The following is a 14,825-nucleotide window of genomic DNA, read 5'->3' on the forward strand; positions in this document are numbered from 1 at the left end:
ATTGATTTCTCCAAGAACTCCTCTATTTGCATGAACTGCTATTCCTTAGGGGTTCATCCATGACGTCTTCCTCTGCCCGACTTTACGTCAATGCTAGCATGCCTAAACACCTTCCAGGTATAAATATGCCTTCCCTTACCATGACCAACCACGGCACGGCTGGGCACGACTTGACTGCGCGGTTTGTCACGGCAAGTTCGGTAGAGACCATATCCCGGTCTGACGCACTGACCAGACGCTGTCATCCCTGCTCGCAGAGAATCCAGCTTCCAGTGTTTTGACTCCCTTCGTGGGGTGTTAGAGTTTGAGACCCGGAAAGAGATTCCCACCTCTCTCATTCTAAGGTATGGAGTTGACAAAAACCAAGAGGGACTCTTGGCATGCAAACTTAGTATATATCATACTATAGAAAACAGCACCTACTCTTACCTTGTACTACACTTAGGTTAGGTACATTGGGGTAGAACTATTTAGAAGCATCAGACGAGTTTTCACTTTTTAGCCTGTGTTATTTATGTATGTATATATGAATATATGTCATAGCTAAAAGACAATGCTAGTGCAGTATTATTTCTTCTTACTGCTTACGCTGTGCGTATTATATCTTGTTTACTGTCTAATGATTGTAACAGCTCACATCTCTTACATGAGAAACAAGACTGTTCAATAAACCCTTTTATTGAAACTCCCGTCTATCTATTTCTGTGTAACTCTGAAGAAACTAAGCATGCACGATTGACTGAGTGAAACTGTTATCTATTGTTTCCACAATTCGTTCCGATTCTAAGGGAAACAAAGTTGTCATGTTTATGCGGTTGTCAGAAACTAATCTCTTCTTGTTATTTCGAGAAGCTTCTAGTGACCTCTGAGTTTGCTGGCACACACAAGTAATTAAGTTTAATGTACTCGATATAAGCATACTGACCTTAGTCCCATGCAAAAACTATAGTGTATATTATTCCAATGCGCAGAGCCTATAAGGAAAATAAGAACTACACTACAGTGGTGGCAGTCGGAGACTGGTGTATTACGACTATGGCGGTCCGACCGCCATAGTACCGCCGCAACTTCCAGGGTTCCGCGATCCCTGGCGGTGGCACTGCGGTCTGAGGCTGCAATATGCAGCTGCACTGTCAAGCATATTACGAGTTGCCTCATCGCCAACAGTCTCATGGCGGTGCTCACGCCATGAAAATACTGGTGGTGAGGAAACTAAGTAGGCCCTACAGGGCCAACTGTTGCCTCAGGGTCCAGGGATACATACGGGGCCCCCCTGTGTGCTGCACCCCAGTTTCTGCATGGCATGGGCTGCAAAGTGCAGGCACTTGCTTTAGCGCTCCTTTGGCGCTGCAGTTCAAAGGCACACATAGGAAGTTTTGGAACTGCACTGCAGCAGGACTGACACGCCACCCGCCCGCCAGACCATGAAGTGACTTGTAATATGGCAGGTGGGCAGTGGTCTGCTTTTGCAGTGTGGGAGCGGTGGACTGGCTGGGCAGCTCACTCCCACATGGCTAAAGTCGTAAATAGGCCCTTAGTCTGTGAACAAACTGTTATTCAATGGGGATAAAACATTGCTTACATTTTGGGGTTCACATTTGGAGAGTCATTGGTCTAAGGTACTGGAGTGTATATGCTCAATCAAAGGAATTGAGCTTGCATGTTGCTCTGCTCTGTAATATTTAGTGGCTTTTTGGAGGCTCTGTATCTACTCCATGGCAGGAAGGGGGAAAATGTCATTGCTACTCCTGGCAGCAAAACGTGGTATACTTATGTACTGGAGGAATTCAGGGGCCCCTCTTTCAGTATGTTTGCAGAAGATTTGTGCATTGTGCAGAATAGAAAAGTTAGTGCACGAGATGATGAAAATGGTTCAAGAAAATCTGAGCAGCTCTTAGTTTTTTTTTCTAAAGACTAATAGCATAAGGTCCCGTAGTAGACTCTGAGCTTACGCTTACAGTCACACATGCAACCTTCCATCTGTAGTATTTTGGCAATCTAGACCTTTGATCCTATGAACATAAAGGAACGTATAAATTAAAACGATAGATTTCTCAGTGTGGGATGTGACGGTGCCATACTTGTTATGCGAGAAGGGAATTAAATAAAGATTTGGGGTCTGATTAAGATGTCGGTCGAAAAAGCTTTTCGACCGACTCCTTGTCGGAAACAATTCCGACCGACTGGCAGTTGGAGGTTCCGACCGACCGATTATGATGCTTCCGAACACCATGCGGAAAGTCTCCCGTTGACTTCAATGAGAGCCTGTGTTCCGACTGACAGCACAGGCTACCATTGAAAAAAGGGGTGGTTTTGGAAAACCTTGCAACATGTGGTGGGCACCACACGGTGCCTATCACACTGTGCATGGTTCTACAGGGGGGTCCCTGGTGTACCCCCACGACCCCCAAATGGAGATCTCTGGATGAAGGGGGGCCCTGCTAGGGGCCCCCAAAGTCAGTTTCCGACAGCCTTTTCGCGTCAGACAGACCGAATCAGAAAGTCTGTCGGAATCCAACATCATAATCAGTCGGTCAGAAACGCTGTCAATTGAGCTGTATGAATCAGCTGTGACTGACTCTTATATTTTTCATTATTGCTACATATTATAAAATGCCAATAACAATTCTTGAAACCTTTCATAGTCCTTAGAATGCACTCAACCTTCTTGCTCAAGGTGGTATCAAAACTCCACAAAAAACAAACTATAAGCTTTTCACCTTTAGTCTAGATTCGGAGATTTCAGTCGAGCAAATGCTCCAAATATTAGATTTGAGCAAAGCACAAAAGTGCTTAAGTGCGAGTAATAACGATGACAGGAGATCCAGACAACTGTTGCACCCTCGTTACCTAGGTAACATGAGTAGTCTGTCAAAACACTTTAGATCTACAAGTGGCTTGTGAAATTCATCGAAATTTCCAGACGTTTGACCGAGTCTTTCCTATGCTTCCTGCAAAAGGCAAGTCTGCTTCTCTTTTCAAATAAGTTTGGCTTATCGATATTTGCAAGGCTGTTAGTTAAAGGCCTGTGAGCATCTGTGCACATTATTGCATAGCTTCAGATGCAATAAGTAATATTGATGTAGGACATGCATCTGTCAGAAACCTTTTTGCCTAATCAAACCTTTCATCTCCACTTGTTGGGACAGGCACTATTGCAAAATCTGTTATAAAATTATGAAGTTTGCAAGGAGTCTTTGCCAGAGGATACATTGATCATCTGTAATGGTACTTTTCCAGCAAGGAAAATTCCCAGTTCATAATCAGTCCAGTAGTCCAGTTCATAATCAACCCAATTGTCTATCGAGTTCTGCTGTTTTGATTAAGGTTTAATTGTTTATTGCAAAAAGCTGAGGATGCAAAAAGTGAACAATGCTCCCAAAATGTAAGCCTAATTGCGGGAAATAATTCTAAGGCTAGGAATCTGGGGAGGATTTTTCACTAGAGAATGGTTGTTTAAGGCGAGTGGTAATCATGTTAGGTTTGTTGATTGCCTTACTTTTTGCTTTGCTTTGTTGTGGGTTAATCTTTGTTGATTATTTTTGTTTGTTGTGGGTATGCTTTTTATTATTGTGGTTGTGTTTGTTGATTGCTTGACTGTTTGTGTTAGATGTAGTTGCTTTATAAAATGCTTATAGGAGTCCTGAGGTTGCACCCAAGTGACCGAAGGGAGAGAGGAAAGGTGGGATCAGGCAAGAGGAATGAGCTTTGTTTTTTCAAAGAATGAGCTTCTTCAAAAGTCTTGTACCACGCAGGCAGTAAGAGCATTAGTGCATCACAGGTAGACAACCTTTTGTGTCTGGGTAGTAAAGTTGGAACAGAAGAGGCAAGACGCTTTGTTTTGTTTATTGCTTTGTCTATTTTGTTGTAATTGAGGCACTGATTTTAATTTGTTGATCTGAGCAATAGTGTTGATTATTTTAGTTTGCAGGTGTGTTGTTTGTGTACTGCCTCAATTTGCTTTAGGGCAGGATTTTGTTGATGCTTTTATTTGCTTTGTGTAATGCTCGTGTTTTCCTTTAATTTATTATGTTGCTTTTATTTTGGTTTAGTTGATGGAGATTCGTGTAAATCATTGTTTCATAAATTGGTAGATGCTTGGCAATTGCTGAAGATTGTAGTGTGGTGTTGGTTGATCGTTGATGATTATTAGCCGTTTGTAATGGAACTCCTGTGGGTGGTTGCTGACAACTATAATCTATGTTGATGTTGTAGTAACCTGGGTTTTGGCTGCTTTCTTGTCATCGTCTGTTGCTAGGAAGTTTAAAGTGCATGCTAGCGGTAGTGTTTCACTGTGTTGGTGATGTAGTATGATTCTTATGTCCACCTTTTTAGCATTGCTTTCCTTGTGATGCTTACTGATAGGTCTGTTTCCATAGGTCGCGGTGGATGTAAACAGCAGTGAGGCCACCAGTCTTTCAGTGAAAATACATAACATTTTATATCCATATCGGTTCACCAAAGAAATGATTCACTCCATGAAGGTAAGAGAACTCCTTTCCTCTTTACAGAAGTGGAACGCTGCCTGAAACAGTGACGTTAAATCTGCATTTTTACATCATAGGCTTTTCATTGATAGTTATAAAGCCTAGAATAGGTCCCCGCTATATGCGTGGACCCAGAAATACTGTTATGTAATATACGAACTTGTGAGAGTGTAAAGAGGTCAGCATTATGCATTACAGCGAATTGCCCCCAAAAAGCCTCTACAGTTGAACTTTCCATATATTTAAACCAGGCTTCACCATCAGGTAGCTAGTGAACTACTGCTAGCACTCCATCTACCTGTAAGAAGCTCACCTGTGTGTATACCAGCCTATTAATTATACAATTTTGTTTGGTTGAATTAATATATGTGTACCAAAATTGAAAAGTGTGTATACGAGACGAAAATGTGTGTATATTTCAGAACTCATATGCTGATGTGTGGAATAAAAAATGGTTGAATTTGCAAAATATATTTAAAGCTGATATTTGAGTTCTACATTTTGTGACACTGAGAAGGCTTATTACTCACATTACTACCTCGGTGCGAAAGGCATTGCAGATGCCGTTGTGTTACCTAGGTGGAGGCATTCCAAACTGACAAAGCCTTTTTGACTTTACAACTGGTAACCACCCCCATACACTGAGGTGATTACTGCTTGTAATCTTGTATGGGATGGCCATGAAAGGAGTCTTGTCTGATGAGATCACTATTACAACACTACTAATATCATAGCTAGTGATGATTTTCATTGAGCGTAAGTAGCTCTTATTACAGAAAAGGTTGGAGACCCCCGATTTTAGACTATATGATATATAAAGATGAAAGGACTGTCTTTCCCTGCACTGTATTGCAGCACTTAGGAAGACAGCATACTGATTAATAAGTCTAAAGAGAGAGGGGAACGAGGATCATTGGTGTGCTTTAAGTGAGTTAAAATAGCAACCTGCTCCTTTGAGTCCCTTTGTTGCCAGTTTCTTCACGTAGTCGTTACTTTTTATTCCGCCTGGTATGAGTAGGCTACTGGAACACTTTGGGTGGTTTCATGCCTGTCTATTCTCAAAAATCCTCTCAGAACTTGTGTGTTTTCTTTTTTACTCCATTCGACTTTTTGATGCTAGAACGCATTTAAAGATGTTTTTAATTGTTTTTCCACCATTGAACAGAATTATGCCCTCACTTTTTGTGAAGCGTCTTTACTGTTGAAGGAAAAAACTGTCACAGATTCTCAGAGTATGTGTGGTCAGTCTCCCAGCTTCACATTTGGTCAGTGAGTGAATTTTGCCAAAACAATGTATACAAGAACTAAGCACACTCTTACCAGCAACGCCTGCATAGGGAAGGCAATAAATCCGGCAGACTCCTGGCCTCGATACTGAAACGTGAACGGAAGGTACCAACCATACTGCATTTACGAAAGCCAGACGGAGAACGGGTGACTATCCAGCGACACATCCTACAGGTTCTTGGGGCATACTTGCAGGGTTAGACCTGCTGCGCCTCACACCTGATAGGGTGACTGCCCTGGACGAGGCTCTCACGTTGGAGGAGCTGAGGGCTGCTATGCCGAAGCTAAATACATCCAAGGCTCCTGGGGGGAACAGTTTCCCTGTTGAATTCTTTTAGGTCTACGCCACAACCGCCACAGAGAAACTCCTGGAGGTCTTCCTGGAAGCACAGAAGGCTAGGACCTTGACCCCCACTATGCGTGAAGGCATCATATGCCTAATGCTAAAACCAGGGAGGACCCCTCCTCATACAGACCACTCACTATGATCAACTCGGATGTAAATTTTTTCAAAATAACACAAAATATTGACATACATATGTCAAAAAAGAGCAAAAGAAAGGAGAAGAAGAATAGAAAGGAGTCGAAGGAGAGTAGACAAGAGTCTAAGATTTAAAGGACAGCTGAGATCGTGACATAAGCAATGCGGCCACGGATTGGGACTTTAGTTGAAAAAACGCGGCTGCTCCCCATTCTAGAACCATCAGTGAGTACTAAACACCAATGTAGAGTACCCCCTATGCCGGCACAGGGGGGACCTACCACATTCAATATATGGTAACAGCACATCCACTGGGTTGTGACCTAGTTCTTCCTTCCCAGGTGTTTATATCTAGTCCAGAAATTGTTCCCTCCTGGAGAAAACGTTTCTCGCAAACTAAATATGTGTTTATTTCATTGGTGTGGGCGGGAAAGCACAGCCAGGTGGCCTTGTTGGTCCTGAAGCTCGATATATGGGGGAGAGGGGCAGGGACACTTCCTCCACTATGCAGTGCTAGACATTACTGCAAAAGAGATATGGTGCACTCACCGAGCGGCTTCGTCTCCCTCCCAGACGTTACATGGATTGAATGCATGGGGAAGGGGTAGGCACCTCATTATGCTCTTCTCCAAAGCCATCAGGAGGGAGATGACACAGTGCTCATATCGTACGAGAGTAGCCTGGGAAAGGGATTTAGGGGCACCACTTGAGGATTCAGACTGGGACTATGCTTGTGGTATGGTAAGGGCTGTTTCATGTAACAATAGATTTAAGCTATTACATTTCAGTTACTTTAAATTGCACCTGTATGACTCCCTCCTGGCTTAAAACAATAGACCCAGCAGGGCGGCAAAATGTTTGCACTGTGGTGGGGAGAATGCCTCCATGTTACACCTGGCTTGTCAGTGTGCAGAGGTGCATGGTTTTTGGACTGAGGTGGTGCTCACGATTGAGGGGGCCACGGGCATTGATAACCTGTGTACACCTGGGGAATTCTAAAGAAGCCTAAGGGTCGCAAGATATCATATAAATCACTCCAGCTGGCGCTGCTCTTGGCGAAACGTAGTGTGGCCATTGGATGGAATGGGTCCCAAGTACCGAGTGTTGATATGTGAATCAGAGGTGTATGAGAATGGGAGGTCGCAAAAGAGCAGTATATACATCTTTCTTGCACTGATGACAAAACCACAGAGGCTGTGGCGACACGAGGCTGATAAAAGATGATTTCAATGACCCTGGTGGCTCGGACTCCAATTTATACCAAGAAGAGCGAGAAGCATCAGTGTGTATTGGGTGTTTTTTATCAAATGCAAAAGCTGTGTTTACAAAGTGTGAACCTGATAATTGAATAGTCACGTTAGCTCACAGACTTGGTACATGTACTGCCACCCAATCTGTATTACTTCTGTTTTCTGAAATATTAGACACAGCGAATAAAACCTACACTTGTGAAGATGCACTGAATGTTCTGTTCATTTGATGTATTAAATGCAATATTAAAGGTTTCAAACATTTTTTTAAACTACTGTGGGGGTGCCATAACAAAATGTATGAGTGGCAGGAAATCACAGATGCCAAATGGGTGCTAATTATTGTATAAAGTGGCTACTCACTACATTTCAAAGCACTTCCACTGCAAAACTACAAAAGCTGCTTGCAAACGTCCACCTATCCAAACTGCACAACGAAACAACAATGCTGATTTCCAAAAGAACAGTAGAACCACTCTCACTTACTGCAAGGGCATTCATTCAAGATATTTGGTGGTTCGGAAAAAAACCTAAAGGAGGAGTACATACCAATCCTAGATCTGCTTTTTGTGAACAAGTGTATCAAAAGAGAGAGAGATGTTCCTCATGTTAGGCCTCCTTCAAATTGCTCCTCATTTCAAACAGGGATATGCACTGTAGATCTTCTGGGTGCCCATTTTCACATTTGTTTTGTAAGAAAACAGAGAAAATGTCTATGCTTTGTAGTGGATAATTCTTGCTTTCCGTATGCAGCTTGATGTTTTGCTTTAAAGTCTGCCTCTCAGACTTTTCCCAAATGCCTATTAGTAGTGGCAGCCCATCTCTGTCAACAGAGAACATTCATTTACCTATATCTGGATGTTTGACTGAAAAAGCCCACAATCCACAGAAGGTAATGCAGGACTTGCATCAATCCAGCAGTTGCATCACTTGGCTTTACAAGTACACCTTCAAAAATCAGTGGCAAACCATGTACAGGTTATCGCCTATCTATGAGCAACATTAGACAGTATGAAGAAAAGTGTTTCTTCCAGAGGAGAAAACATGATCAAGCCAGGAGAAGTGTCATCTCCTCTTTGATACTACTAAGCTAAAAGCTAATCATCTCTTCCTTACTAGGCTTGATGGTTCCTGCATATTCTGATGAATGCAGATTCCTCATCTTAAGATATCCTGCAGGCAGCAGACTGGATGTGGAAAATTTTGTGACAGTGCCATTCAGCTACATGCGTGTTCCTTACCACCCCTGAAGTGATAGAACGAAGACACATATAAATGCCACTCCTGTATGTTGACGTCGGTTCCTTTCATTCCCTGCATTCAGACACCAATCTGTTCCCTAATGCAGACTTGTCAGTCTTTAGATCACTCCCAGAAATGTTCACAGTATGCTAGGGTGCGACACCCCCACTGGAAATGACAGGATTCAAGTTGTAGCACCACTGCAGCAAGCAGATGTTGGTCACGGACCCACAGAAGGGGTGTCTTGGGCTCAGGGTATGGCTCAGAGATGTGACAGATTTGCCCTAATGCACCCGAAGTTGATCCGAGATTGGGAGGCAAAGTTGTAGATCACTCAACACAAGAGGTGGTTGCATCCTTCTCATAGAACTTACTCCAAGTTGCAGGCCCGCTCTCAGTCTTGTTCACAGGACTAGTCCCATGACTGCTCCACTTTTCACTCGAAGTCCTTCAGTAAATTGAAGTGAAAGTTCACGTCCAGCATAAAAAAGTGACATGAGACTCAACCTCACCTTGTTGCTTTGGATTCAGAGAGAAGGTGCCAATCGAGGTCACTGTCCATGGAGTTTCGCAGGTCATTGTCAACCTACAGCAGATCAAAACCTTAATTGTGCTGCAAACTTTCAGTGTGCTTCCACGTCTTTCTGTGCACCTTCAGCCCCACGTAACGACAGGGGCTTCCATTCGGCTAATTGTAGGCAGGTCCCCCCACATAGCGTCTGCATCCTCAGGACCCATCACCAGGCCTGTACCAACTCTGGTACGAGTTTCCACCCAGGCCTGAGATCTACGCCGGTTTCCACCACCTCGATGCTGGTGCCAATGCCACTGGCTGATGATACAATGCTTATGTCAGATTCTGAACTGACATCACCCTGAGTGTGAGTGTTGCCACGCTATGAGATTACAACGGTACAACTTATTTTCATACACCTTGGTTCTAACCCTGTGTCTCTACCACTTTGAAACTCTGAGCACAGTCTCCATTCTCTTTTTGGCTCTCATTCTGACCCTGTGCCAGAGCAGGGTGCACCCTAGGATATTCACGAGGATGATGGTGAGATGGATTTCTTATGCACCCCTCATTACACTGATGATGTTTTATACCTTTATTTACAAAATGCCAGTGGACTTAATGCCTCCCCTGAGACAGAGCTTGACTCGCCAGATGGGCTACCAACAGAAGAAAGTGCCTCTTTTACAGTGGTGGTTTGTAGGGTAGCTGAAGTATTAACATTATCACTGCCCTTCATTTAGACTAAAACAAATGTTTTGATTCTACAGCATGGGCTTTCAACATCTGAGCCCTTTCTACCATTTAATGATACCCTCACATTTACTGTGATAGTTACCCGATCAAAACCATGTTCTTGCCGGCCTGTTAGCAGGTGAGTGGCCAAATGTGTAGACTGGTGTCTGGTAATTCATATATTCTCACCAAACGCCCTACTCCAGAGAGTCTAATTGTACAGGCCTCATCCAGTATGGTGAAACCCTAACTAATTTCCACCCTATTGTGATAGAGAATCCAAAAGGATTGATGCCTTTTTTAAATATGTTTTTTTCTGCCAGCTTGGGTACCACAGGTTGCATTGACAGGATGGTTGGTACCAGTGTTGCCCTTTCTAGGTATGCCTGGATGAGGTCCACCAAATTCTTTGGTGATGGACAGGCTTCACTAATGTACATGCCGTTTAATGAGACTCTCCTCTTTGGAGCAAAGGCTGACTCAGCTTTGGAACACATTAAAAATGGCAGGATTACAGTGTAATCGTTAGAAAGAAAGAGTATGCAGTTCCTCAGAATAGAGGGAGAGTGAGAGTGTAGGGAAGAGACCGTGTAAAAGAGGAAAGGGAGTTCCTCTAGTCGGAACTAGGGTCCTCACACACCAAGCAAGCTAGGTGTGATGCTTCATCATATGGACCTGCTACTCGTCGGGTCGGTGCTGCAATACCCGACGGGCACCCTTAAAGGGGCTCTTTAGCGGAGATCATCTGTTCCTGGCCGTATGGTGTAGTGCGTGTGAGGGGTCTAGTGGTGTAGATGTGAATGCGTGTAGGTGATTAAAACAAGTTGGATAATCCAAAAATAGGACTTTATTAGGAGTGGCTATCCACTTGATTAAAAAGAAAAAACAGAGTGGCAGCTAGCTGACGTGAGGGTTCAGCTTAGCTATGCTCTTCTGTGATGGTCAACATGTTTCATGCCTAGTGGTCCTAATGATCCATGGCAATTCTTCAGGACCTAATGAACTGTCAACTATCTACACACTGTGGAAAGTATAATAGTTACCTGCCACATGTATTATGGAGAACGATCTCGCCATATGTCAGAGGGGACCTAGGAGGAAAAAATTATAAGGTAACCCAGACATAGGTCAGTGTGGAGTATTAAGTACTATTCGGACAATTATCACACACAAGGACTCTCTCCCTTTACAATGTGGCACCAGGCTATGCCAATTGTAACCAAGTGTAGGTAAACAAACTATAGAGTGCAAAAATCCTCTACGTAAATGTGAGATTAAAAACAAGCACCATAATAAAAATCAGAAGACTGGATGTGTGGTATTCACTGCGGTGAAGTCTAGAGAACTAGTAATCACATTATGGAGTTACAGGGCACTCACCTAATAGGGTGTATTTCCCTGCTTCTGTCCGTATTCGTTGCCCCACCGGGACACCAAGATTCTGGTGTCCGAATGGAAGACAAAATGTGAAATGGAAAACAAAACAACACAAAGGGCAACTAACCCAACATGAGGTGTCAGTACAAGTAAAACAATATCGCCCGTAGTGCGGTCCAGTCATGCGAGCAGAAGTAATGCGAGCCAAGACACAGAAAGGTGGTTGAGCATCAAGGAGACCCCCAAAGGAAACTTTATGAGAGTCAAAATGAGGCGCAAAAATGGTGATATTCAACAGCCAGCCGGGATAACGTGTGAACCAGCTAGTGCTGTACAGCCATAGATCAATGCCTAAGCACCGCCACGCAATAGCCAGAACTCCGAGTGAAGTCCGGGGTTACACCAGTCCACAACCAATGCATCTAGGAACCACGTGTGGGGAGAAATATTACAGCATAGATACAAAGATGCGAACCATGGGGAGCCCCGTGACCCCCCAAATGAAGTTAAGCATCGTGCGCTGCAGAAATGCCTGGCAGGCAGCTGGTACAGGGCACTGACACCGTCGAGTGTTGAGACCTTCATTAGAAGGCTGAAACCACTGCGTCTCAAATGTCACTCGCGAGTTCAGTGCGAGACTCAATCTACTAAAAACCGCCGAACCCGTAAGTCACGGGTGCACATTCATACCGCTCTCATAACCCATCGCAGGCAAACGGAAACACCGCAACATTGCAGTAACACTCACGTTTAGGATGCTGCCGGGATGGGCCGTTAACCTACCCAGGCGCCACTCGAACCGGGAAGAATAGTCCCGGTCTGGGTCCCATGTTGATATACACGCTGGTATCATGGGGGCGGGCCGGCTACCCGGAAGTGTGTTCTACGTCAGAGCGTGAGTGGTGAAGCTGGTTCTATGATGTGGGTATGTCAAAGGCGGCGGCCATCTTGGGATGTGGTTATTAAAATGTATAATAGGCGATTCCCAGTGATCAGTGGATGTATTAACCAGGATAGAGGGAAGGGGAGGGATCACAATATACTAAATGTGATCAATCTGAACTGCCAAAGTATGTAGTAAATAAATGATGAATGGCAATCTTTAAATGAGTGAACCTAAACAGTGTCCACTTAGTAGAGTAAGCGAGAAATGGACAAGGCTCAACTATAATTGGGGTAGAACCCAATTCTAGTCCCAGAACGGTGAGTGAGCAAGGCTGCAAGCTCCGTGTAAAGTGGTAAAACAGCTAACGGAGTGGCCATGCATGGAAATTTATTTATTGTCTATCCGTAAGTGCTGCCCATGGAATTTGATCATTGAGGCCTACAAGGTCTCCCCTCAGACGATGAACCCATGTAGGCCTCAATGATCAAATTCCATGGGCAGCACTTACGCATTTCTCGCTTACTCTACTAAGTGGACACTGTTTAGGTTCACTCATTTAAAGATTGCCATTCATCATTTATTTACTACATACTTTGGCAGTTCAGATTGATCACATTTAGTATGTTGTGATCCACTGATCACTGGGAATCGCCTATTATACATTTTAATAACCACATCCCAAGATGGCCGCCGCCTTCGACATTCCCACATCATAGAACCAGCTTCACCACTCACGCTCTGACGTAGAACACACTTCCGGGTAGCCGGCCCGCCCCCATGATACCGGCGTGTATATCAACATGGGACCCAGACCGGGGCTATTCTTCCCGGTTCGAGTGGCGCCTGGGTAGGTTAACGGCCCATCCCGGCAGCATCCTAAACGTGAGTGTTACTGCAATGTTGCGGTGTTTCCGTTTGCCTGCGATGGGTTATGAGAGCGGTATGAATGTGCACCCGTGACTTACGGGTTCGGCGGTTTTTAGTAGATTGAGTCTCGCACTGAACTCGCGAGTGACATTTGAGACGCAGTGGTTTCAGCCTTCTAATGAAGGTCTCAACACTCGACGGTGTCAGTGCCCTGTACCAGCTGCCTGCCAGGCATTTCTGCAGCGCACGATGCATAACTCTATTTGGGGGGTCACGGGGCTCCCCATGGTTCGCATCTTTGTATCTATGCCGTAATATTGCTCCCCACACGTGGGTTTCCTAGATGCATTGGTTGTGGACTGGTCTAACCCCGGACTTCACTTGGAGTTCTGGCTATTGCGTGGCGGTGCTTAGGCATTGATCTATGGCTGTACAGCACTAGTTGGTTCACACGTTATCCCGGCTGGCTGTTGAATATCACCATTTTTGCGCATCATTTTGACTCTCATAAAGTTTCCTTTGGGGGTCTCCTTGATGCTCAACCACCTTTCTGTGTCATGGCTCGCATTACTTCTGCTCGCATGACTAGACCGCACTACGGGCGATATTGTTTTACTTGTACTGACACCTCATGTTGGGTTAGTTGCCCTTTGTGTTGTTTTGTTTTCCATTTCACATTTTGTCTTCCATTAGGACACCAGAATCTTGGTGTCCCGGTGGCGCAACGAATACGGACAGAAGCAGGGAAATACACCCTATTAGGTGAGTGCCCTGTAACTCCATAATGTGATTACTAGTTCTCTAGACTTCACCGCAGTGAATACCGCACATCCAGTCTTCTGATTTTTATTATGGTGCTTGTTTTTAATCTCACATTTACGTAGAGGATTTTTGCACTCTATAGTTTGTTTACCTACACTTGGTTACAATTGGCATAGCCTGGTGCCACATTGTAAAGGGAGAGAGTCCTTGTGTGTGATAATTGTCCGAATAGTACTTAATACTCCACACTGACCTATGTCTGGGTTACCTTATAATATTTTCCTCCTAGGTCCCGTCTGACATATGGCGAGATCGTTCTCCATAATACATGTGGCAGGTAACTATTATACTTTCCACAGTGTGTAGATAGTTGACAGTTCATTAGGTCCTGAAGAATTGCCATGGATCATTAGGACCACTAGGCATGAAACATGTTGACCATCACAGAAGAGCATAGCTAAGCTGAACCCTCACGTCAGCTAGCTGCCACTCTGTTTTTGCTTTTTAATCAAGTGGATAGCCACTCCTAATAAAGTCCTATTTTTGGATTATCCAACTTGTTTTAATCACCTACACGCATTCACATCTACACCACTAGACCCCTCACACGCACTACACCATACGGCCAGGAACAGAAGATCACCGCTAAAGAGCCCCTTTAAGGGTGCCCGCCGGGTATTGCAGCACCGACCCGACGAGGAGCAGGTCCATATGATGAAGCATGACACCTAGCTTGCTTGGTGTGTGAGGACCCTAGTTCCGACTAGAGGAACTCCCTTTCCTCTTTTACACGGTCTCTTCCCTACACTCTCACTCTCTCTCTATTCTGAGGAACTGCATACTCTTTCTTTCTAACGATTAACCGGGCCCGTATGCTGGATCTCCTCTTAAAAGCCCACTAGTCCCTCCTTTTGATAACAAGGATTACAGTGTATTC

At 44.3% G+C, this 14,825-nt stretch overlaps 1 protein-coding gene across 4 annotated transcripts in view; it reads left to right on the forward strand.

The window, feature by feature from the left end:
• The window catches only part of MLH3 (mutL homolog 3), a 280,665-nt gene that overhangs the window by 156,529 nt on the left and 109,311 nt on the right, over positions 1–14,825 (forward strand). For all 4 annotated transcript variants that reach the window (XM_085626733.1, XM_085626735.1, XM_085626732.1 and 1 more), the window contains exon 5: positions 4,380–4,484. In XM_085626733.1, coding sequence (XP_085482859.1) covers positions 4,380–4,484 — 105 coding nt within the window. The remainder of the gene's footprint in view (positions 1–4,379; positions 4,485–14,825) is intronic.

This window comes from Triturus cristatus, chromosome 9 (genome assembly GCF_964204655.1).
Source record: "Triturus cristatus chromosome 9, aTriCri1.1, whole genome shotgun sequence".
NCBI classification, from domain to species: domain Eukaryota; kingdom Metazoa; phylum Chordata; class Amphibia; order Caudata; family Salamandridae; genus Triturus; species Triturus cristatus.